The sequence below is a fragment of the Chlamydotis macqueenii genome, chromosome 20, assembly GCF_036417535.1.
Source record: "Chlamydotis macqueenii isolate bChlMac1 chromosome 20, bChlMac1.mat, whole genome shotgun sequence".
Lineage (NCBI taxonomy): Eukaryota > Metazoa > Chordata > Aves > Otidiformes > Otididae > Chlamydotis > Chlamydotis macqueenii.
This window is the reverse complement of record NC_141575.1, coordinates 10,030,984-10,058,033: the sequence shown is the minus strand read 5'-3', so window position 1 is coordinate 10,058,033 and position 27,050 is coordinate 10,030,984. Positions and strand designations below refer to the sequence as shown.

The following is a 27,050-nucleotide window of genomic DNA, read 5'->3' as shown; positions in this document are numbered from 1 at the left end:
GGCTTCCTGCTGCAGAGCAGGGACACTTCTTGGGGATGCTCGAAATCCAGCCGTGCCAGGGAAATTACTCACATTTGCAGCAGTGTGGAGCTTCTGGAAAATGGTCCACAGTGCTTAGGAGGAAGAGATGCAGGTGGCTGGATGTTGGGGATGGTCTCCCCTCCTATCCCTCACCTCACTTAGAGTATCTTCACAGTCATGAGGTCACCATATTCTTAGGGTCTGCTGGAACGAAACAGTTCTGCACTTGTCCTCTGGTTTTGAAAATGCCCTTCCTCCCTCCTGGCCCACGTTGTGCTTACAGGGAGGTGTACCCCAGCAGCAGTCTCCCCCTCCCAGGGCTATCCCCAGCTGCCCCGTTAGCATAGCCTGTAGGCAACAGTGTGCTTCTGGAGTGGCATGAAGAATTGTGTTGTAACCCCAGGTCTTGCTTAAAGTGAGCATGAGATCTGGCACTAAAATGAGCAGGAGTCTTGCAGTGAGGCAAATCAGCTGGGAAGGTTTTATTCTGTACAGTGATGTTCCAGTAACAGCCTTTCTTCCATCCTGCTTTAGTTCTATGATGCTCCAGAAGCCTATGAAGAAATGTTGAAATGCCTGAATATTGTGTTTACATCCATGTTTTCAATGGAATGTGTGCTGAAGATCATTGCCTTTGGTGTGCTGGTATGTGCCTCCTTTGCTTTCAACGTTTCCTCTCTCCATGAGATGCTTGTGTTTAATGACGTGCATTTAAAAACAAGCAAACAAAAACCCCAAACCCTGTGTTGCAAAAAGAAAATAACCCCTGGATCCCTGTGTTCCCCTTGTGTTTTCATTTGGCAGAATTATTTCCGAGATGCCTGGAACGTCTTTGATTTTGTAACTGTGTTGGGAAGTATTACTGATATTTTAGTAACAGAGATTGCGGTAAGTACCGTTTGCTCAATTTGCTTCGTTTACAAACCTGTACCCTGTCAAGGCATTGCACCTTCTCCTCCCAGCCGTGTTCCCTAGGGCTGCCTCTGGGACTCGTGGTGTGGCGATGTCCCTGGGTGACCTGGCAGCCTGATTCTATCAGCTCTGCCCTTTCCACCGGGGATGAGCACGGCTGCCTGCCCCAGGCTCTCAGACAAAAAGCTCTGCTGAGAACGACAGCGCTAGCGACTCTGCCGGGAAGCAGTCTCTCTCGTTCAGCAAACGTCTCTAACCCTGAGCCGGTTTTGCCTATTAATGGAAAAATCCTGTTGAATTTAATAGAGGGAGGAGATCAAAAGGACTCTGGTGAGGTTCTTCGCAGAGCACACGCACACATCTGCTCCTTGGGGCTGCTGCCGAATCTTGGGCACGGGGCAGAGCGGAGGCGATAAGAGGAGTGAGAAGGGGAGGGGTGATGGGAATGTGAAAACAGCCAGAAACTCATCAGCCTGCACAATCGGGACACGGTGCGTTTCTGTTATGTGCACAAAAGCTTTGTGGGGCAATTATTAAAACAAAGAGCTCTGCAGTGACTGCTGTCTCCCTGCTAACCAGTCCAGTGGAGTACACGAAGTGTACAAACCTGCCGTTGAATTCAAGAGGATTTTTCCATAAAGGCAGCAAACATCTGACCCAAACTTTGACAGCCCAACATTATCCAATTTATAAATTGCTCCTCTCTTCTCCCAATGCATGCTTTAGCTGATGATGCTCTATCTGTATGTGATGAATTTGAACTTTACCATAATTTTTTTTTCTCAGTCCTTGGGATTTGCTTATAGATCTGGTTCATGTGTGCTAAGAACTATGCTCCCCAAACTTCTTTACAGGACATTCAGCTGGTGGTGAAGACCATATTGTTTTTTTCTGACAAAATATGTTATTAGCTAACCTCCTTGGTACAAAAAAGCACACAACCCCCCGGAGTTTTACTCCCTGCACGAATGGTGTTCACTTAACAATTGGAGAATCCTCTCTTGTAGGCTTTTGCATTCAATGCACGGCTTACAGCCACGGCACAGTTACTCAGATCCGGCACAAGGTCTGACCGCCACTTCTCTGAGACCTTGGGAGACTGATTGCGCTGTGGGCAGGCGCTGGATGCTTCTCTCCTCTCCTTCTGCTCTCTTGCCAGACTCAGGCACCCAAACTTCTGCCTTGGTTTGAAAATTTGTGAAAGCATTTGCAAGTCAGCCACAGACAGAGTCTGATGCTTCTCTTCCACCCCTCCTTTGGCCACTTTTACTGGGAGGAAGCAGCACAGCCAGCTCGCACATGGGAAGGGAGCCTGTGCTCTCTCCGAGATGGGTATCTTCTCCTTCAGTATGGTGTCTTCTTTGTAACACCAAGCCCACACGCTTCTTATTAAAATCCCCCATGTCTGGGAGTGTATATGCACATCTCCAGGTTTCTGGAAGCAGCAGTCCCTTGGCACTGCCTACCAGCTACTGGGGGTAGGAGGGTTAGTGTGGAGGCAGGGGTTCCCCACCTCTCTCCTGGTCTTTAGGCTGGAGAGTCAATGTGCTCCCAAACACCCTTGTGTGAGCTGGCAGGCACTGGTGCAATAACACTGAGGGTTCTGGGAGTGAGAGCATCGCCCTTACACTCCGCAGTAATTTCTGTGGTTTCCAGCACCAAAGCCTCACTGTGGGGACGCCTTTGAAGAGCGGTGTGAATTACCTCTGAAACCAGTCAGTAGCCTCCCATAGGTTTGAGCTCCCAAGCACCTTTGCACCTTTCCAGTGTGCTCCCAGGTGGTGATGGAGAGGCTTTTGGCTCATGAGTAACTATATCCTCCAAGCCAAACCTCAGAGAAGACTTCCTAATGCAGTTCAACAGCTTCCCCTGGCAGTGTGTCCAGTACAAAGCTGCTCACAAACGTGTCTTTAATATAAAAGCCGTATGTCCCCAAGGACCACTCTGGCCCCTGGCTTCTTGGTCCTCTGCCTCGGTCCATAAACCTATTTGAGCTCTGCTCTCTCCAGATCTTCCCCTTCTGCAGCATTTCTGTGTAGCCATCCCGTCTCCTTTCCACAGGCTTTCCCCTGCAGACAGAGGTCTCACGTTCTTGCTGGACTTGTTTATCAAAGCTTCTTTCACACAGCCCCTCTCCGATCTCTCTCCGTCCCGCGCCCATCTCCAGCAGCATGCTCATCCGCGCTGAACGGCTTTTGTAGCCGTCAGCTGCACGCATCCATCTCTCAGCTTCAGGCAGGGAACTGTACGAGGATGTCCAATACCTTCTTCTCCCGATCCTGAGGACAGCCTACAGAGGTGGGTAGGGCAGAAAATGAGCAGCAAGGTCCAGCGCTCTGCTCAGGTCCTATTTTGTTGGCTCCATGATAGATTGCAGCACGTGTTATTCTGACCCCCAGCGCATCAGGGGAAACATAACGGGTCCCAAAGCTGCCTGGGAAACACCAGGACCGTTCAGCTGCCCGGAAAGCGGCATGACGCATGTGTAACCTGGAAGAGTTACACTTTAAACCATCTTTGTAATGTATAACCTGGTATTTTGTTAAACTGACCTAAGTCAGTTAAATACTTCTGGTATTTAGAACCAATTTAAAAAATGTAGAAAAGTGCTGCAAAACCTGATGCGGTGATGCGAGCATGCTGTTTGCAAACAGCAGGGACTGAGGTGAGGATCGGTGGGTGTCTCATTCGCACATCAGGCCTACGCCTCGAGCCTTGAATCCCAGTGTCTCTGCCCAACTACCCTTTGCCCTTTACGTGTCCAGGTAGGACAGAGCAGTAACTGAGGTTCAGGATGGGCATCCACTCCCCACACAATGCCGTAGATAGTGCTTAACCCCACTTTAACTTTCTGTCTCAGTGCGTGGCCAGGGGCGCAGCAGCTCTCTGCACCGCGTCACAGAGCTGAGAACGACCCAAGAGGAGAACAGGTCTTTACTCCTCACGCCTCTGAGCTGTCCCTCTTTAACAGAGGGTGCCCTCCTCTCCATTTCCCTCCCTCGCCTCCAGCCTCTCCGCAGCTGACCAGCAGCCGTGGGGACGGCTGGGCGGCAGCTCCCATTAGTCCTTCCCCGTGCCCTCAGCCCTGTTGTTACCCGTTCGCACGGGAGGGTTTCTCAGCTGAGAAGCCCAGGTGACAGTCCCACCGTGAACTCCACTGTCAGTCCGCGTCTGGCCCCGTAACGACTGCCCGAGAAGCCCTCCAGCTCCCTGTGGAGAGGGGATCCTTTCTGGGTACGACTTTGAGATGAGGCTCACAAATAGTTGCAGGAGCACCACTTTTCTCTGCAGCTGTATTTTCCACCTTTAGTTCCCCAAGGTAACTAAACCTGCTCACCTGGGCGGTCTCACCTTGAGAGACTCGGCTTCCACCAGCCTTGCTGCATCGGTACTTTTAACCCACTGAAAAGTAAAGATAAAAGGAAAAGAAATGTGTTGATTAATTGCTTTATTTTAATTTTCTAGTCATGTCATATGTAATTTACTTTGTGAATGCAGTGGAATATATATATATTTTTTTATTTCCTTAGGCAAAAACATGTATGTCAGTTTTTTTACTCTCTGACTAATTGAGGTAAAATAGGCGCTGTTAAGAGAACGTATCCTTGCGGGTGCGGCCGGCCTCAGGAGGCCGAATGGCCGTACAGCAAACTGACATCTATTTCTATGCCTGGAAATACAAAAAACAGAAGTGTTTGTGAGTTGTCTCCCAATTTGCATTACAAAACGAAATGCAAATAACTACTGCACTGTCTGTGTTACCTTTAGGATCTCAGAACCTGTTTTGGTTTGAAGCATTTTTTATTTATATAATTACCATGAAATAACACCCCCAAAAGCCCAACAGTTTTTTTTCCAGTGAAATTCTCAGAGTTTCCTTTTTCGCTTGTCCTGATTACTCATTTTCTCTTTTGTTTCCTGTTTTGTTCTTTATTTTCCTTATCTACCTGCTGAATCACGCCATCCAATCAACATACAATGCGAAAACCATGTCTCCGTCTGTATGTTGTGCACCTGCTGCTCAAAAAAAAAAATAATTGTAAATAATCTTGCAAATATCCATCCATGAAAACATCACATATAGGACACGGTTGGTTTCATTGAATTTAAACAATTCTTTAAATTCTCTGCTTTTATTTTCTCTCGTTTTTCTTTAATTTAATTTGTTTTGATGAGGTTTCCGATTGCACTGGTGAAAAAGCCTCACTGCAGCGTGCCTCAAAACTGGCTTCTGTTCTGCATCTTCTCCCCCTTGGCTAATTGGTGACGTGAGGGCAATGCAGTTACCAATAGCCTGTTCTCTGCTGGTTGTTCCACCCGGCGATGGTAAAGGGGAGACTCACACTTGCTTTATTTTGGTGGAAAATGGAATGAGAATGAGAGGGAGGGATGGCTCTGGATGACCTGGACTAGAGAAGATTGGCTGGCTGGAAAGGCCTTTATTTTGGAAGTGGTCGTACCAAATTCAGTTCTCAGAAACCAGTTTTATTTTCTTTTGTGATGAGATGTGTTGAGCTTTCTGCAAAGGGAAGCAGTACATTGCCTTACAGGTGTTCTAAACCCATGGTTTACACTGTATTATAAGGCAAAAAAAAATTTACTGAAGTGATTTCAGACTTGCTTCCCTCAAATCAAAAGAGAAATCAGAGGAATCAGAGTGATTTTAATTCAACTTTGAAAGATCTTTGTGATACCAGCATATAGAAGCATTTTGCCACCGCAGTGGACACACGGTCCCTGGATGCAAAAGCAAATATCTCAAGTAAAATGCATAAGCCATGTTATGAACAGGGCTGAAAAGTACTGGGAACCAGATCCCACTGGGAATTTAGTGCCTGATTTCAAAGATGCCTTTGGAAATACCGGCCTTTGTCTTTGAAAATCATCAATTAAGTGAAAGAGAGATGAATAAAGAAAAATACAATCTTTAAAATATATCTATTATTCCATTCTTGGCCATGGTTAATAACACAAATGAGACCATAAGCCTGTCGAAAATACTTGCCTGGCCACCTGACAGCAGCTCTTGGCTCTGTGTTGACTTTCTGGACTTTCTGTTGCACAGTTGCTGTTAAGAAACAAATCAGAGCGAATCTTCCCGACAGATTGAAGCTCCACGCACACTTCATGGAGAGCCACGGAAGGGGATTCTCCGCTAGGAAGCGGCAAGGAAGAAAGCAACAATATATAAGTTAAAATTTTGCCTGGTGCAATTGGAGAAGGGAATCCTCTGTGCGTGCTGCAGTGGCTGGAACTGTTACAGATGTGTGGGAGCTGTGAGGTTGCCTTGGAAGAGACCCTGGCCCAGGCAGCATGGATAAGTGCTCTGGCATCAGCTGCACATGTGAAAATATACTGGAAAAAAAATCAGATTATCTCTATTTGGCCAAATTTTGTTGCTGTCCATGTTGCAGGTTAAAGATGTAAATGCTTGTCCTGCAGTTCGTTAGGATTGCAGTCTCTATGGTCTTATGTGCAGGTCCAGGCTCCTTCCATCACTGGGCATCCAAGTTAGAGCTTTGGAGCACCAGGTTGTCCTCTGGAGCAACCTTCTTCCTTCCTCTGCTGACGATGGGAAGCTAGTGACTACAGCAGAAGCACCAAAGTTGAAAGGTAGTAGGGATCGAGGAGAGATCACATAAAATCATTTTTCCTGGCTCAGGATGAAAGGACATGATATGATATGATACGCCCGTAATGGCAGAGTCCATGTGGCAAGCGTGGCAAAAATCTTCAGCCTCTTAAAATCAGCAAGGATTTTCCCCAGGCTTCAGAGAAAGTCACGACCATATGCAAAATTCAAGAACTCTTGGGAATGCCATGGACATTTAAGTGGGAACACAACCATTTCCTCAACAGAATAGATTAATTCTTGTTGATGCCAGATGAAGAGAACTGCCAAAGCTTCCTGAGTGACCCAGTTCTTCGCTTGGTTTGATTCCTCTTCCCACAGCTCTTTGCAACTTTGGGTGAGCCCTTAATTTTGAGGACAGAAATTTGAAGTTTCAAGTCTGAGGGGGTTGTTGTGTTCTGTACGTGGGCTGCAGGAAGAAGCAGGGATGAGCAGCTCAACTTCTGCCAAATTTATTGCTTTGTGGCAGCGCAACGTAACCTCCTTCACTAAATCCTGCAGAGCACGTCCAGACGTGGACCTCATGTTCCCATCGTAAACACCTCATGTTCCCATCGTAGGTTTAAAAATCTGAAACTCTACATCCACTGAAGTGAGGTACAGAATGGAAGTCATTCTGCATCCCTGCGGCACGGCTCCTGTTTGGGAGGAAACCACTCTGCTGCTGAAGGTGCTGGAGGAACAGATCTGGATGATGGCTGTACACTCTATTCTTCATGGCTTTTCTTCTTTTCAGTACAGAAAACACCCTAAGAAAGGGTAAAAAAGCAGGCTGCCCTTGGCAGGACAGCAATCAAGGCCGGTTCTTTATCCGTGACATCAGTTCTCCCTGTTTCCCTCCTGCTTTGCAATTTGCTCCAGGGATGGGTCGCTTGGCTCAGCTTCGGTCATGCTCCCATCGCAGGAAGTGATGGCTGGGCCCAGCTGTGCCCACACCCCCTGAGGCCTAGCGGGTGGCCAGGTGCCTTTGGTACCAGAGCTCCCTCTTCTAGGAAAATAGTGACAGGCCATGGAAAACATTTCCCAAAAGTAATTTGCTAGTCCTCATAAAATCATAAAGCTATGGTGCCTCTTGTGAGGAGGCACAGGGTCAGCCTTCAGCATCTGTGCAACAGAAAAGCAAACAAAAACCTGGAAGGAAAGATTTTGATAACCCAGGTGATCGTATGTGTGTGGCATTAATAGAGGTGGCTAAGCGGGAGGAGAATTGGCACAAAACACTGTTATACACAAGAAATATCGCAATGTGGAGTTTCCCCTTTAACTGCATGCAGTTCTAATACCTGCCTGGACAGCTGGGGTGTCGAAGGACGGGTTTTCTGTGCCGTGTGCCGAGGGTTACACACGCAGAGCCCTTTCGTCCATCACAAGCGTGTGTAACTTTGCCTCCCTATGAGCAGCGCAGAGAACGGTCCTTCGAGCGGCCCGCGAGTGCTGGTGACGCTGGATTTTCCTGGGTTGCGAGTGGCTCCACGCGGCGTGGAGGCTTCCAGTGTGCTTTGGGAAATGGCAGTGCACGAGTCCAACAGGGACTGGGGGAAAAAAAAGGAGGTTGGTCCTTACAAAGCCCAGGGAGCGGGGGTTTATAGACATGACCGCACAGTTTTTAGCCCCTTGTTTAATTTTGCGCATGTACAGGCTACCCTATATAAAGCCTCACAGAGAGCAGGGATGCTCTGTGCTAAGCGCGACGTCGCCGTCGGCCCAGACCAAAGCAGATCTTAAGCATCATGCCAGCTTTGATCATAAGGCTATAGCAAAGTCTGAGCAAAACAACGCTCTGGCTCTTCAGCCATAGTAACGGGCGAAGAGGGAGGTAAGGCAGGTTCATACGCGGGGAGGTGGATCCCGCAGACGCAGTCACTGCACGTGCTCCTTGGAGGAGCCTTAGGTTCATGCACAGGAAAGATCTGCCTTGAGCATCGCTCTGGAGGTAACAATTGGTCAGACTTGCAGGCCTGGTGCCCAAGTGCCATGAACATGACACACAAATCTGGCCCGGTTCCCGCTGGTGGGGAGACCGTCCGTGATTACAGCGGGCTCTGGGTTAAACCTGCGCTGAAACCCGCCGCAGCCGCTCTGCGGAGGTGGAGCGGCCCGCACCATCCACTGTCTGGCTCTGCCCCAGGGCCTTACCCGGCCCTTACCTGCTGAGGTGAGTTCGGCCAGTACTTTGTGAAGGGAACATAACGGATGTGAAAAATAGAACAGCAGCTGACGCAAAGAGGGAAGCGGTGAATTTTTAGCGCTTGTTTTACTGACCTCAAACAACCCAGGGGAATCTTCGCTTGTGTTTTGCCTGCCAGAGCTGCTTTCTGTCGCTGGCTTGAATGAGCTCTGTGTTGTCTGCTCTTTTCATTGAACATACCTGTGCTTTTCTCTTTTCTCTTTATTTGAGGATTGAATCTGATATATGGTCTGTGCCTAACTCCGAGCTGCTTGCGTTTTTAACATGAGAGAGACCGAGTGCATGCCTGAGACTGATTTCTTGAACTCTTTGATGGGATTGGTGGAATGCAATGCTAATGGCCCCAAAACTGAGCTGGCATTTGAAAAAAACCAAATAGATCCAACAAGCCCCCCAAATTCAGCATGAGCTCTGTAGCCAAATGAGCAAAAAACGTGGGTTAGTTCATATATGATTGAGTGTCTTCTGGTAAAATGATAATACAAGAGAAAGACTGGTTTTGCTCGTCTTTACCAACAAGAGCTCCTTACAATTATGTTTTCCACTCCGCTGCTCGATAGTTTAAAATGGGATGCTTTCTCTCTTTAGCTAACCCAGTCGAATAAGCGGCTGCGAACAGAGATTCACAACTCAGTGAATTGGAATCAGTACGGAAAGGGGGGCGTTTTTCATCTCCTTAAAATAGGAGGGCAAGAGGGATCTGGCTTTTGCATGTTCTGTTTTGGAAAGAACCCTCTCTAGATTAGCTCATTGGGGCAAGAAAGCTCTTTTCTGTGAAGGAAAGAAAAAAAAAAAGAGTGTGGGGTGGGGAGAATCCTACAAAACAAATGGAAATCTGAATCTGTCTCCAGCAGTTCTTTGATCTACCTGTGAAGGCACATTTAATAATGATTTAAAAAACCAGCAGGTTCCTAAGGCACCCTCCTGCTGTTGAATGCTCAGCCTCCTCAATTGATTTGCTGCCATTGATCCATCTTCCAAATAGTCTTGCTGGTGCCATTTCTCCTTGACGAGCCTGTCCAGTCACATGTTGTACAAACATTTAAAACCTCCAGGTTAGAAAACATCCTCATTCTTTCAAGGATGTTTTAATCTTCGCTGGACAATGCCTTTCTTTGTTACTGTAGAGGCCATATGCACAGTCCCTCGCAACTGTCTTGGCTTAACTTCAATTCATTGTAGAAAGCAAGCTGACCAAGACTTCAAAACAACCTCATTCTTTACAAAACGATAATACGGCACCATTGCCTCTCCCTGAGTCTTTAGAGGGAGAAAAATCTGCCTTACTCAGAAAAACCAGACCTCCATGGACAGCGTGAAAGGGCCTTTTCCTTTTCTACCATTGACCCAGTAGCAGAGGGGAGGGCTCTTGTGGAGAGGGATTTTCTCATACTTGCTGCATGTGGAGTGATCTGCACTGACGAATGTTTCTTTTGGAAGGTTTTCTGGTGGCCGATTTGCTGCTTAGATCGTGAAGCTGGTAATTTTAATTTCTTTTTTGCGGGCTGTGGTTTCTAATCGCGTTAATTTCTGAAGGACACAAAACCTTTACTTTCCGCAGGACAACTTCATCAACCTCAGCTTCCTGCGGCTCTTCAGGGCGGCGAGACTTATCAAGCTCCTTCGCCAGGGTTACACTATCCGCATCTTGCTCTGGACCTTTGTGCAGTCTTTTAAGGTGAGTGTTGGGCAGGTGGGAGGCGGGGAAGAGACGTGGGAGACGGTAACGCTTGGCACGTCTGTAGCATCGTCCGTTGAGCTTCAAAGACCTTCCCTTTTCTAAAGGAACAGTCTCTCTGCAGAGCAATTACAGGAATACTAATTCTGCAGAAACACCAACTGATTTGCACTGAACATCCCCTGAGTGCTGTAGGTGCTGAGCATTTTGGAAGATGAGCCTGAAAGCCGGACAGCTCTTGATGCAGACTCGCAGCACGTGTGCAAAGCTCGAGTTGCCCTTGAAAAATACCGCAAAATCCCTGTGGGAACATCTTGAGACTCGGGTATTAGAGTAAGGAAATGGTAGTCTGACTGATACGTGCCTTACTGCCTGCTGTTTTCCTGCAGTGAGTGCAAGGGTAAACTGCTTTCACTAGGTTTCAGTCTTGGGAGAATTTGATAGAAGCGAAACCCAAACCATTGCTTTTGGATAATATAAGCTGTGTAACACAAGGCTGTGTTTTTATGATGTGGGGGATTATAAAAGCAAGTTTTTGTTTTAAAGTTGAGATAGTTTCCTTCCCTGATTTCCTTTTCGCCTGCCCTTCCCTCCCAGCAAGCCTCAGCGCGTCGCGGCCACCAGTACATTGTGGCGCAGGGGCGACCGGCCACCGCAGCAGGATATGGCACTTCTGAGCTGAGCCACCCTCAAACAACTGCTTTACAGCAGCTCGGTTCTCAACCTGCGCTCAGCTTCCAGTTAGCTGTTTTCTGGATCTAAATAAGAGCCCACATGCCCCAAAGCTGGTTATTTTTAACAGCTCTCAGCTGCTTTGCAGCCTGTCTCCACAGCTCATTGTGTTTTAACTCTGGTTATAGGGCGTGCTCACGTTCTGCAGTGCAGAGAGGAGATAATTTAACCTGAGATCAGGATTTGTAGCACTGATACTGAGGTCTGAGCGCTGGCACTTGTTGACAGTGCAGACCCCCTGTCCCAACACATGTGGACCCTCTCCCAGAAAGCACTTGGCTTCCCTGGTTCTGGAGGTCTCTCTCTTTCAGAGAAATATGGAGAGGTGACGTGGGAAAGTAAAGCAGGGCGAGGTCAGGGAGGGGCTGAAGATGGATCTGCTCACTGCTCACGGAGTGCGGTGGGATGCAGAGCAACCGGTTTCATTTTGCCTTAGCTGCGCTTTGAAATACATCACGGCATCTGAGTCAAGAGGATGCAGAGAGGTTGTTTTAGGTGACGAAACTGTGGGCAGGAGTGTGCGCTCTCCAAAGACGGAGAAGAATTTTTAAGAGAAGAAACGCATTTCTCTGCTGCAGTTGGAGAAAAATACTGGGGGGCTCTGCACATGCCAAACTGGGAGCACTGGCCAGCCCCACACTGGCTGTGAGAGAGCTGGGATGGAGGACTGGTTTCCGCAGAATACATGGCTATTGATTTGCACCAGAGCTGGTCGAGAGGTGAAGTTTGATGAGACCTTTTAGACTATTGAGAAACAACTTTTTTGGAGGGTGGAGATGGGAACATAGCGATTGCTTCTTTCTACAAGCAACCTCGAAAAAAGTCGCGGGCATCCGTGCTGTTATCCCGTGGCCAGGGATGGGGAGAGTGTTGTACTACACCGCACGTCCCTCTGGGAGACACCAGACAGGCAGCTGGTGCTCCTGCACTCAGCTTCTGCGTGAGCTTTCACCCAGCCGTCCAGCGGCTAACGGAAATAGACTGTGGTCTGGGGTGCCCATGCCTTAGCTTTGTGAGGTTGTTATTTCCGTGATGGTGGATGGAGGTGGTGTAGCTGCTGCTCTCACCTTGTAACTCATGAGGAATCCTCTACCAGAGGCTGAGATGTGGGCTCTACAGGTTCCCACTCAGGAGAGTGTCCTTGGACTGTGCAGTCTTGGCTGGGTCTTGGGAGAGGGGCTCAGCCAAGACCCTTTTCAGTACAACCCTGACCCTTTCCGAAGTGCTGCCCCTGAAGCGGAGCCGAGGTGGATCCTGGGCGGTGTGGGGAGCTGCTTGTCTGTCTTTTCCCCCAGTGCTGAGCTCTCCATCCTTGTTCCTTGTCCGAAGGTGCCCAGCAGAAGCCACATCATCCTTTGCCCTGTATTTCCTACTGGGCTGCCCGTGGGCTGCGTAGCCCCTCTCCCACCCTGAGCATCTCACGCTCTAGCCCTAGGCCAAGACTTACCATTTTTTCAGCTATTACTAATTAAGAGGCATTAATTATCCATTCATTTAGCCTGAGTGGAAAGTAGTTATTACTCCCAGCTTGGATGACATAATTACACTGTAGCCTTCACTGATTTCTCACTAAAACTCAGAACCTTTTTGTCCTCCTGGGATTGCAATCTGTGCTTGTTTCAGAGCAGGAACTTGTTTCTTGGTTAAGTTTTTTTTTTCTGTACTAAATTTACAGCAAGTTCTTTAAAAATTAATGTTTGTACAATTATGCATAGAAAGTGCCAACGCCTGCCGGTAGCTCCAGTGCTTGCTGCTGAGCTCCTTATTTTTTTTTTCCCTGCTTATCTGCTTGCAAGGATGTGTGGAGAGCCCTTGGAAAGCCCAGACTGCTTTGTGATCGATGAATACCTGGCTCCAGGGATTTATCTTCTGAAGGCTGCCAGAATAGTTCATATTGTCTTCCCAGTTCCTTCATCTGAAGGACAAATGCCACAAAACACAGTGCTGCCCACGAATTAAACGCTACCAGCTGATGTAGGTGTTTGCTGTCACTAATACTGCCTTCTCCTTTCCCACAGGCCTTGCCTTACGTGTGTCTCCTCATTGCAATGCTCTTCTTCATCTACGCCATCATTGGCATGCAGGTAACGTTTTAGCTTTAACACTGAGTGTAAGTAGCCCAGGTTTGTCCCAGGGTACAAATGTTATTGCCCCTGCAGCAGCATCAGCACCCAACTTAGGATGAGGTGAAAGTCCAGTGTCAGGTAAACCAGGAGTGCAAAAAAAGGCCACTTTTTCTACCCTTGTTGCCAGGTCTGATGTTGAACGTGGCCCTGGGGGTCCAGATATTTCTGGGCGTACACAGGGAGAACGTGGGCAGGCAAATGGGCTCCGGGTGACGAGCCTGCAACACGGCATCTCACGCGGTGGTGGGCAGCCATGTATCCCGTGGGCAGGGCACAGCCCTTCTCTGGGCACATCAGGAGGCTGGGAGCAGGGAGCAGCTTAGGCACTTCACCCTTCTGAAAAGAAATGAGACTGTTTTCTTGGCTGGGATGGAACTCAACTGCGGTGTTGGAAAGGGTCTGTGTGAAGACGAAGCACATTAACTGATTCTTTTTTTTCCCCCATTTGATCTCTACAGTGCATTTTTATCTCCTTCAGCACAGAAATTATTCTAGCTTTTGAGATCCCTTGAACTAGGACAAATTCTTTTCCAACTCCACGTTTACTGACAAATTCCACACGTGGATGCATTTGGCCTGAATCGCTTCTTTTTTCTGTGGCAGGTGTTTGGAAACATTGCACTAGATGATGAAACCTCCATTAATCGGCACAATAACTTCCGCACCTTCCTCCAGGCCCTGATGCTTCTGTTCAGGTATGCAGAGAATAAAATACCAAAGACTTCCATGAGAGCAACAAGTCCTTGTTTTCCTACACGCCAGTTTAGCGGCTGAGACTTGGGCATCCTCTAAGGAAGGTGTTTGGAGTGAAGCACCCACTCCTGCCTCCTCTTCCTCGGCGTTACAGGTTGGCCTGGCACATCTCCAAAAGTGACAGGTCTGATTCAACACACCAGAAAAAAAAAAAAAAATCAATGAAATGAGAGATTTTCATTTTCAGACCTGGCAAAAAAGAAATGCAGGCCCTGCTCCAGATCGGGTCAGCTTAGGGAAGACTTCACTTCTCCGGATGCGTACTGTGGACACACGGTGGTTGATAATGGCTCTGGCCCCACAAGCGCCTTCCAGCCGTGGTTTCTGTGGAGCCAGATGGAAATGAAATTGGGCCTCTCTAGCTCAGAGTGATCACTCAACTCAAAACTCTGAATTTTAATAGAACCGGATGATTATTCAGTCTCGGGTCCAGACCTCTGGGTCCCTTCCCCAGACCCATGCGGCAGCCGCAGCAGGACTGAGGGGACAGAGACAGCAGGACCGTGATGAGGGAGTGGGGTTCTGCACAAGGGAACTGGGCTCCAGGACTAAATGTCACCAGTGGGGGAATGTGCTTTGCAATTTGGAGTACCCCGACAGTGATTTTGGTTTATATTGAGCACCCAGTTGTCTCAAAGGCCAGGGGGAAGGCTTGGCAGGCAGCCCTGTGTACAAATGTGCATGGCTGTCCGTAGCGCTGTGGGGGGATGGCCCTCAAAGCACCTCTGAGTGTGGTGCAGAAATCAGGAGGGGAAAATCTGAGGCCATGTAGAAAGTCGGAGTAAGCGAACATGGAGATCCCCCCGTTTCCAATCCACACATGCGCTTTGCAGGGGGTGGCTTATTTTGAGGACAGACCCCCCGGGACTGCAAAATTTTGCCTTTTGGTTATTTTTCTCCTTATAATAGCGGTAGTAGTTAGGATTTGTTTTGAGTACACCCACCTGGTACTGCAGTTCCCACATCCAAAATGAGGAGGAGGAGAGAAACGATGACGAAAACCCAGGAGGCTGTCATGACAAAGGGACCCGAGTCCTGTGACCAGCTGGACCACGCTGGTGTTTGTGTACCTGCCTGGTAAGGGAAATGAGAGATCCCAGTGGAGAAGCTCGGTTTCATTTCCCATCATCTCCATTGGGTTTGCAGCGCAAGGACAGAAACGTTTGCTGTTCCAAAAGGGAACAATCTGAACTCTGTTTACTTATGTTTGCACTTTACACCAGACGTGTTTAAATCAAGCTGGTTTTATTCTCCATACAAACAAGCCTAGCCTGCCCGAGCCCGCTCGGTTTCCTAGACACCCCTGTTGCAGAGGGAAACGTTCGTTCTCCTTCGTTTTTCATGTCAGCAGGCTGGTAGCTCAGGTTCCTGATGTAAATGTACTCTCTCCACCCAGACACAACCTTCCACCTAATTAATGTAGTTAATTGAGCGCAGCAACACCGCGAGGTGGATGCCCCCCATTCTGTAGTGGGGGGGCTGGACGAGCTGACCCTCTGCCCTCCCTTTCGCAGGAGTGCCACCGGGGAAGCCTGGCACGAGATCATGCTGTCGTGCCTGAGTAACAGAGCCTGCGACCCGCTCTCCGGCCTCACCAAAAACGAATGCGGCAGCGACTTCGCCTACTTCTACTTCGTGTCCTTCATCTTCCTGTGCTCCTTCCTGGTAAGCTGGCCCCCATCTCTCCCAAAGCGGAAGCGCTGGTGTGGTTCCCCCCCTCCACAGCGCGTCCTTCCCTATCCCCTTGCTTCCTCCCTCTCCCTAATTACGGTTTAAAAAAACATTACAAGACAGCTGCACTAAAACCATTTGTCATCCTGGTGATAAAATCCCATTAATCCCCAAAGAGATCCTTTAGTCATTAGTTTAAAGGGAAGGTTTTTATCTTTCTTCCCACAGGGGGGTCTAATATTTGGAATTAAACATTAATCTGTTTTGTCTCGATTTGTAACGCGGGCCTTTGAAGAACGGGGTTGGGAGGGCAGGGTGAGAATGGCCAAGATAACGTGGGTTCAGAAGTGCTTGAAGCTGGGAAGATCACACTTGTTTGCTCCTGTGTGTTTTGCTTTGTTTGCCAAATAAATGCCATGATCATTTTCTTCTGCGACGGTGTAGGGAGAGCTTTGGATGTGCAGGTACGCAGGGCTGCTGTACCTGATTCGTGCCCATGGCCGCCATTCGGGGCTGGGTCTGAGCTTTAATACGTGCTAGGGTCTGTCTGATCCCTTGAATGCATAAAAACCCTCTCTGCTCTTGGGGCCTGGTTCACTTTCCTGCGCCGCTGGGTCAGAGGAACGGAAAACCGGGGACAGGGACCCAATTAAACATCAAGGAGGCAGAGATGAAAGCCACCACCCTGCCATGTACCAAAAAGCAGTGTGTGGACCTGCCATGGGTTTGCTTTAAAATACAAGATTGGAGGCTTTGTGCTGCTATTATCAGGAACCTTTAGCCAGGAGAAGGAGGTGCACGTGGCAGTTTGCTGGGTACAGAGAGACCAGCTTCAGTGGCCCCACCTGAGATCCTCTGTCTGGCTGCTGTTGCCCCTTTGACATCCCATGGTTTATTTTTTCTGCTTATATTAAAAAATGTGGAGCCCCAAAATCTTATACTAAGTTAATGCTCTATTTACTCATTCCTTCAGCGCTCTGTATTTTAAAGACAATTTTTTCCCTAACCCAAATCAGACATTCTCATTGTCATTTCCAAGCGAGTTATTGTTCCTAAAGCTTTTTCTTAAAAAAAAAAAAAAAACCAAACACCACCCCCCAGACTCACTCCTCCTGGCTCGTATCAGCTGTCCCACTTGAAATGCAGCAGTAGACTTGGAGGCTGGAGCACATCTGTGCAAAACAGCTTTGCGTGAGCTTCGTCCCTGAGTCAGCACTCCCGGAAAATCCCAGTGAAGCCGCACCCCGGGCTCACTGGTGGGGAGCGGGGAGAGCCCTCGCGGAGAGCGACGGCAGGAAGGCAGGCTCCAAAATAAGGCGGTGGAAAGCCAAGCGACTGGGCTGTCTTGGGACAGGGCTGGAACTCATTGCTTAAACCGCGTTGAGCACTTCATCGCAATGAAAGATGCGGTTCCCCACAAGCGATTAAAGCATTACAGAGCCCCAGCCTTGCCAGGAGGGCATGTTTTTATGGTTTGTTCAACGTTGCTGCACCGTAGTTTGGTGGGAATTGGATAATGTGTTTGTTTTTAAGTGTTGTTTCTGGCTGTTTGTGGATGTCCAGCCTGACATAATTTTCCTCCTGTAATTTACTCCGTTGACAAATGTAAACTGAAATTGAAAAATACAGGAACTTTAGAAACAGCTGTATGCAAGCAAGGGAAAACTGTGCGGAGACATGGCTGGTGCTGGGAGCAATGGCAAGGGGCTTGAGATCAAGGGCTGAACTCTAAAAAGTTTGCGGTTTCTTGATGCTGTGGGGGTCCTGTGTTATGTGGGGGAGACCTGCAGCAGGTGAGTGATTCCTTACAGAATCACGGACTGGTTTGGGTGGGAAGGGCCCTTTCAAGCCCACCCAGTCCAACCCCCCTACCAGGAGCAGGGACATCCCCAACCAGATCAGGTTGCTCAGAGCCCCGGCCAACCTGGCCTGGAATGTTTCCAGGGATGGGGCATCCACCGCCTCTCTGGGCACCCTGGGCCAGAGTTCCACCACTCTCGGCGTAAAACATTTCTTCCTTATGTCCAGCCTGAATCTACCTCCCTCTATTTTGAAACCATTACCCCTTGTCCTGTCGCAACAGGCAAGGGTTGAAGGGTGAAGAAGGGGGCGCAAGGGAGAGGTGCCCAACCACTCGGGCTGTGGGATGGGTCACATCACCAGTGATGGGGATGCAGTCAAACACCGTGGCAAACCTGCGACGTACTGTGGAACTGCAACTGGTGTTGCAGGGGAGGAGGAGGTGGCGGCAGGGTCCCCAGGGATAAATTTGTAGTTTATTCTCCAGGGTGTGGCGGCTATTTGTAGAAGCCACACACCCTGCTAAGGGAATCATGCCTTCCAACTCTTTTTTTTCTCTTTTCTTTTCTCTCTAACTGCATTATTGCTTCCTCTCTGCAGATGTTAAACCTGTTTGTGGCTGTGATTATGGACAATTTTGAATACCTGACAAGAGACTCCTCCATCCTCGGGCCCCACCATTTGGATGAGTTTGTTCGTGTCTGGGCGGAATATGACCCAGCTGCCTGGTATGTACGCTGTTACACTTACATGTGGAGAAAAGGACTTACGGCGTGTATAAATACCATACCTATGCACACAAGCAGCCTGTTTTAATTGTGGTTACAGCTCAAGAAGGAAAATTACTCCAAAGCTTGAGGTAACATTGGTGGTAAATGCTCCAACTTCAATTCACTGTGCACTGGAGATGAACAAACCTGATGTCATTACAAGGGCATTTCCTTCAAATAGACATGAGGCAGACGTAAACCAACAAATCGAGAGAGCGAAACACACCCTTCTCCCCCACCCCTACATGAATTAAAAGGGTAAATTCAAATTATTTTGGCTAAATGGCCAAGTAGGAAAGCTGTTTCACATTTCCAAAATGAGCTTTGATAGCTTTTGCTTTCTGCATCCCAGTTTGAAGGTAAAAAAAATGATGAATCCCTTGCCATTGGCAGCATTTTAGGCAGCTTGGGAGGCGAAGCCTTGCTATACTTCATTTGTACATCATTTCTCTCCTGATTGAGAACCACCTTAATGGTGTCACAAATCCTGTGCAGACACCTGAGGCTACACAAAAAAAAAAAAAAAAAAAAAAAAAATTGAAGATTTCAAGGTGCTATCTCTCCCTTAAAAGGAGATGATTCACCCCACTGCTTTGCAGCAGAGTGAAGTGCTGCAGGCTCCAACTTCATCGTTTGCTTTCACCCACCTGTGGGGCAGCAGGGAGTCATGATGTTCTTCAGTGTAAGGGTGGTTTGCTGTGAACGTGTGATTTTTAAACAGACACTTCTCATCAAACCTGAAGTTTTGACCTTGGAAGCCTCCTTCTAATGACATCAAATTGTAGAGGGCAATTTTGTTCTTCTAAACAATATTGCAGCTTTTGGACTTCTGGTTGAAACATAAGACGTGCAAAATGAGAAAATGCAGTAAGCCTGACTTTGAGCATTTCGGTTCTCGGTGAACCTCTGATGAAATGGTGCTGAGATATGAGTGCGTTAAAGGAGGAAACGGTTTCCTCACAGCCAGATGGTGAGGTGTTTGGGTTTCTGGTTTTATCTCTGCTTTTTTTTATTCCAAGATGCTCGCAGGGAAAGCCGCACACCTGGGCTTAAGTACTACAGCAGCAGAGAAGTGCCAGAACCAGGGGCCACTGCTGAAGCATTTTAAGGCATTTTTTTTGAATGAGGGAGTGGCTCTGACCAGTGATCGCTTCTAGAGCAAGACTGACTTTAATATATCGCTTTTCTCCGTTGCCCAAGAAGCTACCGCGCAGCAGTCCCAGTGACTGTGTAATCTTCATTTCTAGATGCTCTGAGATACAGGCCACAGTAATTTCCTTGATATTGTGCAGCTTGGGAATTTGCCTGTTGGGAGACTTCTTTCTTTATTGCCCTACTAGTTTTGTATCCCTCTTCCTCCCTGCAAGGTACCCTGCACCGAATCTCCTCTGTGTTTGTAATGAAGCTGCCTCCAGCCTCTCCAGTCTTTCCACTCGTTTTTGTTTCCCTTGGGTAGAGACAGATGCAGACAGCATTTGTACAATCAGCATCTCAAACTCCCTGCTAGGATGCAATTAAACTGCTTTAGAATCTCAGTTCAATTGATTTAGGCTGACTCTAAATGTAAACCTCTTCCAAAATCACTGCGTTTCTCTGACCTGTGTGTGATTTTAACCGGCTCAAAGCCATCCGTGCTGTGAGCCTGCATATATATTGCACACATACCAGCAGCTTTAATCTCCAAGCAGATTTTCCTTACCACGTGCTCTGTAAGACAGGCAAGTCCTTTGTGGGTATTTGGCAGGCAGTAAATAGCTTTTTTCTTTTTTCAAATCCAGTCCTGTCTCTTACCACGGGAAAATCTCAATGCATCTGAAAGCTTGGGAGTGCCCGTTCTCTCCTTAAAAAATAGTCTTGGCTCTGGTTAGCATCCGTGGGAGGAGGAACACACCTGCAAGGGAAAAATAAGCATCAGCGTGCTTTTAAAATGTTTACGTGTTCAGGAACTTTCCACCCATAAGAGGCACAATCATAAAGTTTACGGAAAGATTTGCTCGCTCTATTAGCTCTGAGCGCAGAGGTTACGCTTTGTGAGTCACTCAGGGGCCAAACCTTTTCACTTTCAGACCTGTTAATATAAAACATGTCATCTATTAAGGTCCTAATTCTGGTTTTCTCTAACCCTGTTCCCGTTTTGCTGTGGTGTGAAGCTGTTGATGTTGGCAGAGTGACCGAGGGCAGAAGCACAGATTGAAAGACAGCCAAAACATGATGCTCGAGGCTCACTCCTAAAACAAGTGCATGTTCTGGAGTTTCGGTGTGTGAAATCACTTATGTTTCCATAAGTGAGACTAACATTTCCGCAATTTAGAAGTAATCGGAAATCTGTTCACAGTTTCAGGCCAGAACAGATTTTTTGATCGTTTGGGCTGAACTGTGGAGCTCTGGACGTGGTGTTTCACAAGAGCTACCCATGGACCAAGCTCAGTAAACTGTCTTTTAAGACACGGCTCCCAGCAGTACTCCCCGTTTCCACCTGAAGACACAGGGCTTTAGAGGATCAATTTTTTTTTGTTCAGCTTCTAGCTGGTCAAAGTCATTGAAAGAAAACATTGATCCGGTTTTTGTTTTCCGTGTCAGCCATCTCCTTTTAGCATTTCACCTCCAGTATAGACATGCGTAGGGGGATGACAAATAATCACCATAGCATAATTACAAGACAGACGACTCCTGGCCAGTGTTCTCTTATGCTTGGATGCAGGTGAGCTGGTTCCTGTTTCCATCTTTCACTAATTGATGGCCTCTCTTAAGCTCTCTTCTTTGATAATCCCAAGGAAAAGGGAATTACAGTGTTTGTCCACTTTCTGCAGCGTGAGACCCTCGCTGAAAGATGCTGCGTGGGTAAAAAGTCAAAGTGTGGTCATGCTTTTGTTATATAGATAATATTTTAAACATGGACTTAATGTGTGTGTTTACATACCTGTTTACAATGTCACCTTTTTTCTGTCACAAAATCCAACTTTCTGTAAGCTTTTCTGGGGAAAAACATTCAAAAGGAAGCAAAAAAGCAGCTAGCAGCTGTTGTTCTAAATGTGTCACACTCGGTAGGGGTAAGTACGAGGGAACTGTTGCGTTTAGGGGTGGCAAAAGCCTCAGACTCAGAAAAAGAGAGAGCAAGAGAACTGGGGTACACGCAGTGGGTTGGTTCAGGGCTGCAAGTTAACCAGGAATGCAAAACCATTGCATTTAAGGATGAACTGGGAAAGAAAAGATAATTGGATTAATATCCACTTTTATTTGTCAAGATACATAAAGTAGAGTGTTTTATCTCTCTTATACCCTGCCCCCCTCCCCTCCAGTGCATACCCCTTAGAGATACTGGAAATGTTGGTTTGCCATCCCATTCCCATGAGTTGCTCCTGAAAGCTGAGGGAGATACTACTGGCAGCACCTTCAGTGGTCGGGAGGAGATGCAGGTGCTCCCAAAGGAGAGCTTTTTCATAACTATCTGAGATAATGGCATGCTGACAAAAATAAACAAAACTCAGATTTAAACAACCTGGGAAAGAATCTGTGTTTGTCATAGTTTGCTGCCGTGACCTTCCAACGCAATGCATCTGCCGGTTTCCAAGCTTTCCGTGGATTCTTAGAGAGCTCAGGGAACTGCTCATATATGTTTTCTACACATTGATTTTACAAAACCATTCTAAAATTTCAGTAAACTTCTTGACTCAGTTAAACCAATATAGTTTTATAACCATGATTAGGCCTGCAGCCAAGACTTGCACAGCTCCATTTGATCTGTTTCTAAATTAATAGTTTTGAGTGGATTGTGAAGGTTTTGAATAGACCTTAATTTTTCAAGTCCAAAAAAGCAGTAATATTGAAGAAGATGTTCCAAAATATTCCAGCCTTCTTTATAGAAAATACCAAAATAAACATCGTGAACCCAAATCATCTCGTTTTTCCTTAGAGGTCATTTTGAAGTTCAGCGTAGCTCTTTTTGTACATGACTTGGTTGCTTACAGAAGATTAAGAAATCTAATCCTGCTGTTCAATTAGCTGGAAATATTGTCGAGAGTTAATGAGATTGACCATAAAGTTACCTCGAGGCATCTGATTTCACCTACTGGTAACGAGGGCTGGATTTTCCCAGGACTGGCAGCTCTCAAGATGACAATTTCTGGACTTCCAGCAAATTACTTGTTGCCGGTGCAGCAGAGCACAGCCCTGCTGGGGTTGCGTAGGCGGTCAGAGTGGAAGGTGGAGGTTCCCAAGCTCTTTTAAACCCACTAATTTTAATCCCAGTAATAATCCAGTAAGTAGACTATTTGTGTGCTGCGGGCTCTGTTTTTTTCTGGGCTGCTGCAGCACCTGAGCAGTGGGTAGGGGTCTTCTGTCAGGCATGGGGGAGTAGAACATTAGTGATAAAGGTGACCACGTGCAGTGGTTGGAAAGCCTTCCACATGGCACTGAAGATTTCACGGAAGAAAACCCAAGGATACAGCTTTTGCTGAGCAGTTGGAAGTTCTCTCTCTCTCTCTTGGTCTGTGTTCGAGTGGCCTCCTTCATGTTGCTGTCAGACTAACCTTGCTTTTCAGCGCGTTTTGCCCTTCCAACTTCTCCTGTTTGCCTGGGGGAAAACTGATTCCTCTCGGTTTTTTGCTGTCATAACGTCTGATGTTTTCTTTCCAGTTGCCGGATTCATTATAAGGATATGTACAATTTGTTACGTGTAATTGCTCCACCCCTGGGCTTAGGAAAGAAGTGCCCTCATAGGGTGGCATACAAGGTTTGGAACTTCAGAGACTCCCTCCAGCATTTTTGGTTCTGGTTTTGTTTCTTTTTACCCCCCTCCCTCAAGTGCAGATGCCATCGGTTCAGAAAAGGAGCTGTAACGTAGCTAAGCCCTTGCCTGAAAGAGGAATGATTGACTGACCGCCTCCTTTTTCCCGGGTGCATCTCCTCCCTGTCTCCTCCCACACCCCAGCTGGCTGGAGACAGGCAGCTTTATGAGACAGTGAACCCTCCAGCTTCTATCCTGCCCGGTCTGGGTGGGAAGTGTTGGGGAAAAGCAGCACAGCATCACAGCACTTTCTCTCCGTATATACACACCGGAGAGAAAGGTCATCCCAAGATTTCTAGGGAGCTTGGGCTTCATAGCGTTGTCCTTCCAGCTGATGGGCTTCATAGCATTGTCCCTCCAGTTGAACGACCAACATTTGAACTTTCCCCTTTCTTGAGCCCAAAAGACGTTTAATGTGGGCACTGGCTAATTGGGCGGCAGAGTGGGATGGTTATCTAGGATGGGGAGAAGGGAAGGGATGAAATTTTTGCAGTGCAATGGCCAGGGATTGGCGGGGGAGTCACGCTTATGCCTCTGAGATTGTAAGCGATGACGCGGATCCAGTGAAACCTCCTGCCTTAAGGCACGGGAAACGTATACCATGCTTGGGAGCTGAGGTGAGGAATGAAGGACAGATCTTGCCAAGAAATCAGCACAGGGTGACACTGGACTTCGCTGGGGTCTCAGTCGCAGGTGGGGATTTATTGCAGCCGGTGCACGGAGAGCAGGAGGAGAAGTGGAAGCAGCCAAGCACGGAGCTTGCTGCGGCTTTTCTCTTTCACTCAGCCCAGGAGTTTTCAACATCTCATTGGGGATTAAGAGTTAAAAAGTCTTGCAGAGAAGGCATGAGACCCTGCACCTCCAGCCAGGGACCAGGAGGAGAAGAGAAAAGCCAGAGGAAGCTGTTGGCTGTAATTACAATTTGTGTCTCTCAGCAGCATTTAAATTAACTCCGGGCTGTAAAACCTGGGTGATATTTTAGCTACATGAGTTACCAAGGACAGGAATAGGTTTTGGTTCAGTGAGTTCTCTCTTCCACCCCCTCCTGCACCAAAGCTTTACGTAGGAACCGAGACCTGTGTCAGGGCATCGGGCTGGCATCTTCTCCTGCATTGTCCTGCTCGAGAAGGGGGGTTCCTATGGGTGCTGGGGTCTCGGTTTCCCGCCTAATACAGTGGAGATGGCAATACTGTCCTGCTTTTCCAGGGGTTAAACGTTAATTAATAACATCCCGCAGTATCCTGAGGTCTCCTCAGATGACAGGCAGCATGGATTTGCACAGCCGGCAGCTCGCTGGGAAAACGAAGTGAGATTGTCACAGTCGTGTTCCTGGTTTTCGTAGTCAGAAAAAGGCGAAGCAGGAAATGTTCCTTGCTGTTTCTTCATCCCTTGCTTTTTAGGGCAGGATTTTATTTGTCACTGACGTGCACTGAAGGTAGATGCCGTCAGTAATGCGCTGGTTTAAGGGCTTTTTCCCAAATCTCTGCAATTCCCAGTTCCCTCTGACATGTAGAACAGCCAGCTGGAGACACCCAGTTGATGTTGGCTCGATGAAAGAGGGGGTCCATCAAATGTAAGGGAGAAACAGGTCCCCCTTCCACCACCTTCCTGCAAATCGAGTGCTGGGCTCTGGTTTTGTCAAACCTGAGGTTTTGCAGAGTTGCACCCTTGGCTTGGAGCCAGAGCGGTCCCACTCTGTCCCTTGAGCAAACACAGCAGGATTGGCTTTTTGCTTCTCGTAGCCTGTGGGCTCACCTGAAAACCAAAATCTTGGTTCACTGAAGGAAAGCAGAATATTTTTTTTGAAGCCCAACCTCTCCCTGTCCCATAACTCTGCCTCCCAGCTCTCCCTGGCATGGTGAACACAGCCTCTCGATTGGGGGGTGAGAAGGGGAAGCATCCCTCCACCCCCGCAAAGAGCCAGCCGAACCCGCACCCTCTCCACCCAAGCGGAGACATCAATCATTCCCGCAGGGACCCGCGCGGTGAGGAGATGTTGGGCGTTGAAACACAGCAACAGAAGAGGAGAAACCTTTCTATTTACCCACCTCTTGATTTTGGTTTTGTTTTCCTGCGATAGCTGATTAACCTGATCTCTGTTTTCTTGTCTGCTTTCCCCTCTCCTCCCTTTCATTTGCTCCGTTGTGTTGCCTTCTTCCCCATCCCCATCCCCTTCCTTTTTGGCTTTCTGTGTCCTCTTGCTTTTGCCTCCCTCCCTTTGCCTCCAAGCGGGCGCATCAGTTACACTGACATGTACGAGATGCTGAGACACATGTCCCCACCTCTAGGCCTTGGAAAGAAATGCCCTGCTCGCGTTGCCTATAAGGTAGATTAACCCCCCCCAAAAAACTCCTGCCGAACCACCAGCTTTTTGTGCCGTGGCTGAAGTGGGCGCCGGTTTTCTGTGACATTACTGTTGTTCTCCTGGACTTTTCTGGTGCTTTCTCTGCTTTCTAAGCAGACTGGATTTTGGATCTTCTGCTTTTTTTTTTTTGCTTTTTTTTTTTCTTCTGTAATCCTTTTTTTTTGGTCTTTGAAACCATGGCACATCAGTTTGTCTTTCTAACCATGTCTCCACTATCTCTATCAGTGTTTCTCTCTCTCCTCTCTCATTCTGCTTCCGTTTAGGTTAATTTGGAGAAGGATAGTGCTAATGATCAAATTACCCCACCGATATGATCCCCATTTATCTTCCTACAGCCGTTTGACTAGCCATTCAGTAGTATGCTGTTCTTCCCCCTTCTTAATTAGATCGGAGTAATTAGAGTAGGCAGTACTGTAGGTGTTAGCAAGCTATTAAACAGAGGCAACAGCAGAAGGGCTCCTTAAATACCCTCGTGAAAGAAATTATTTTAACTGAGAACATTTAAGACAGTAAGATGAAGAAATTGCTCAAATTTATTGTTTATTCTGAAAAAAAAAAAAGTAATTGAACCACAAAAATACATTATATCCAAATGCTGCTCACTGCTGCCTTTCAGACAGGGCCTGGACGAAGGCAGGGGAAGCTCAGACACAGAAATTACAGAGCAGCCCCAGACTTCTCCAGGAAAAGCCAGGCTGCCGTCCCACAGCCCCCGTGGGCCGTGGAAATTTGCATTTGCAGGGGCGATTCCTTGGAAGCTTTTAACATTGAACCTCAGTTTTGCAGGGAGGGATTTGTCGTAAGCATTTAGCATTGGCGTAATTGAGCGCCCATCAAACTCTACAGGGTTTTTTTGGCCGTTGACCTCATTTCAGCCACCACCAAGCCTAACTAATGCACTCCACCCTGCTTGGTGTGATGGATCCGGACCACAACATCCCCTCCAGTAGTGCTTGGTTTTTCACTGAGGCCACATGAAAGCAAAATTTTGCAGAGGCTCATGCTAAACCCACACCTGGGTCTGCTTTTTGTAGGGCACTTAGAAGCAAGAAGAGGTTCAGATACGACTTCCTACAAGCCTTCCTCAGTGTGTGAGGACTTAAAATAAAAAGAAAATTGAACACAACCTTAAAGCTAGACGGATACCTTTTCTGTAGTCCTTTGGATTTATTTCTGCCTGCTTTAAAAGTGCATCTCTCTTACAACAACTTCATCCCTGCCATTCCGTAACCATGGTTGAGACCCCCAACTACCTCAAAATGCCAGTTCCTAGGCATTTCCAGATAAATGGGTAGATAGATGAACATTTCTGTAGAGATACAAACTACACATAGAAACTCAGTGCTTTTAAAGTAAAAAAAATGGTTCCTTTTAGCGCCTCTGAGTTTCCGTTTACTTAAAACAAAGCATTTTAAACAAACCTTTTGGCTTGGTAGCATCCCTGGGTGATTATCTGTAATGTTTGCAGCAGAGTTTCCCTATGCAGAGGCACTGCGGATGTGCCTTCCGCGGTCTTTTCCCTGTGAATTAGCTGGTACCTAGTTGAAGTTGTCTGTATTTACAGAACAAATCCACAGAACTAAGGTACATGTGAATGATTTCCTTTTAAAATACAG

The 27,050-nt window shown here is 47.5% G+C and overlaps 1 protein-coding gene across 1 annotated transcript in view; it reads left to right on the top strand.

Moving 5' to 3' along the window:
* The window catches only part of LOC104482992 (voltage-dependent N-type calcium channel subunit alpha-1B), a 286,868-nt gene that overhangs the window by 237,047 nt on the left and 22,771 nt on the right, over positions 1–27,050 (top strand). Inside the window, exons 31-39 of the mRNA XM_086763488.1 lie at positions 556–666; positions 826–909; positions 5,018–5,023; positions 10,315–10,431; positions 13,182–13,247; positions 13,893–13,984; positions 15,557–15,707; positions 18,114–18,241; positions 22,919–23,015. Of these exons, the coding sequence (XP_086619614.1) occupies positions 556–666; positions 826–909; positions 5,018–5,023; positions 10,315–10,431; positions 13,182–13,247; positions 13,893–13,984; positions 15,557–15,707; positions 18,114–18,241; positions 22,919–23,015 (852 nt within the window). The remainder of the gene's footprint in view (positions 1–555; positions 667–825; positions 910–5,017; positions 5,024–10,314; positions 10,432–13,181; positions 13,248–13,892; positions 13,985–15,556; positions 15,708–18,113; positions 18,242–22,918; positions 23,016–27,050) is intronic.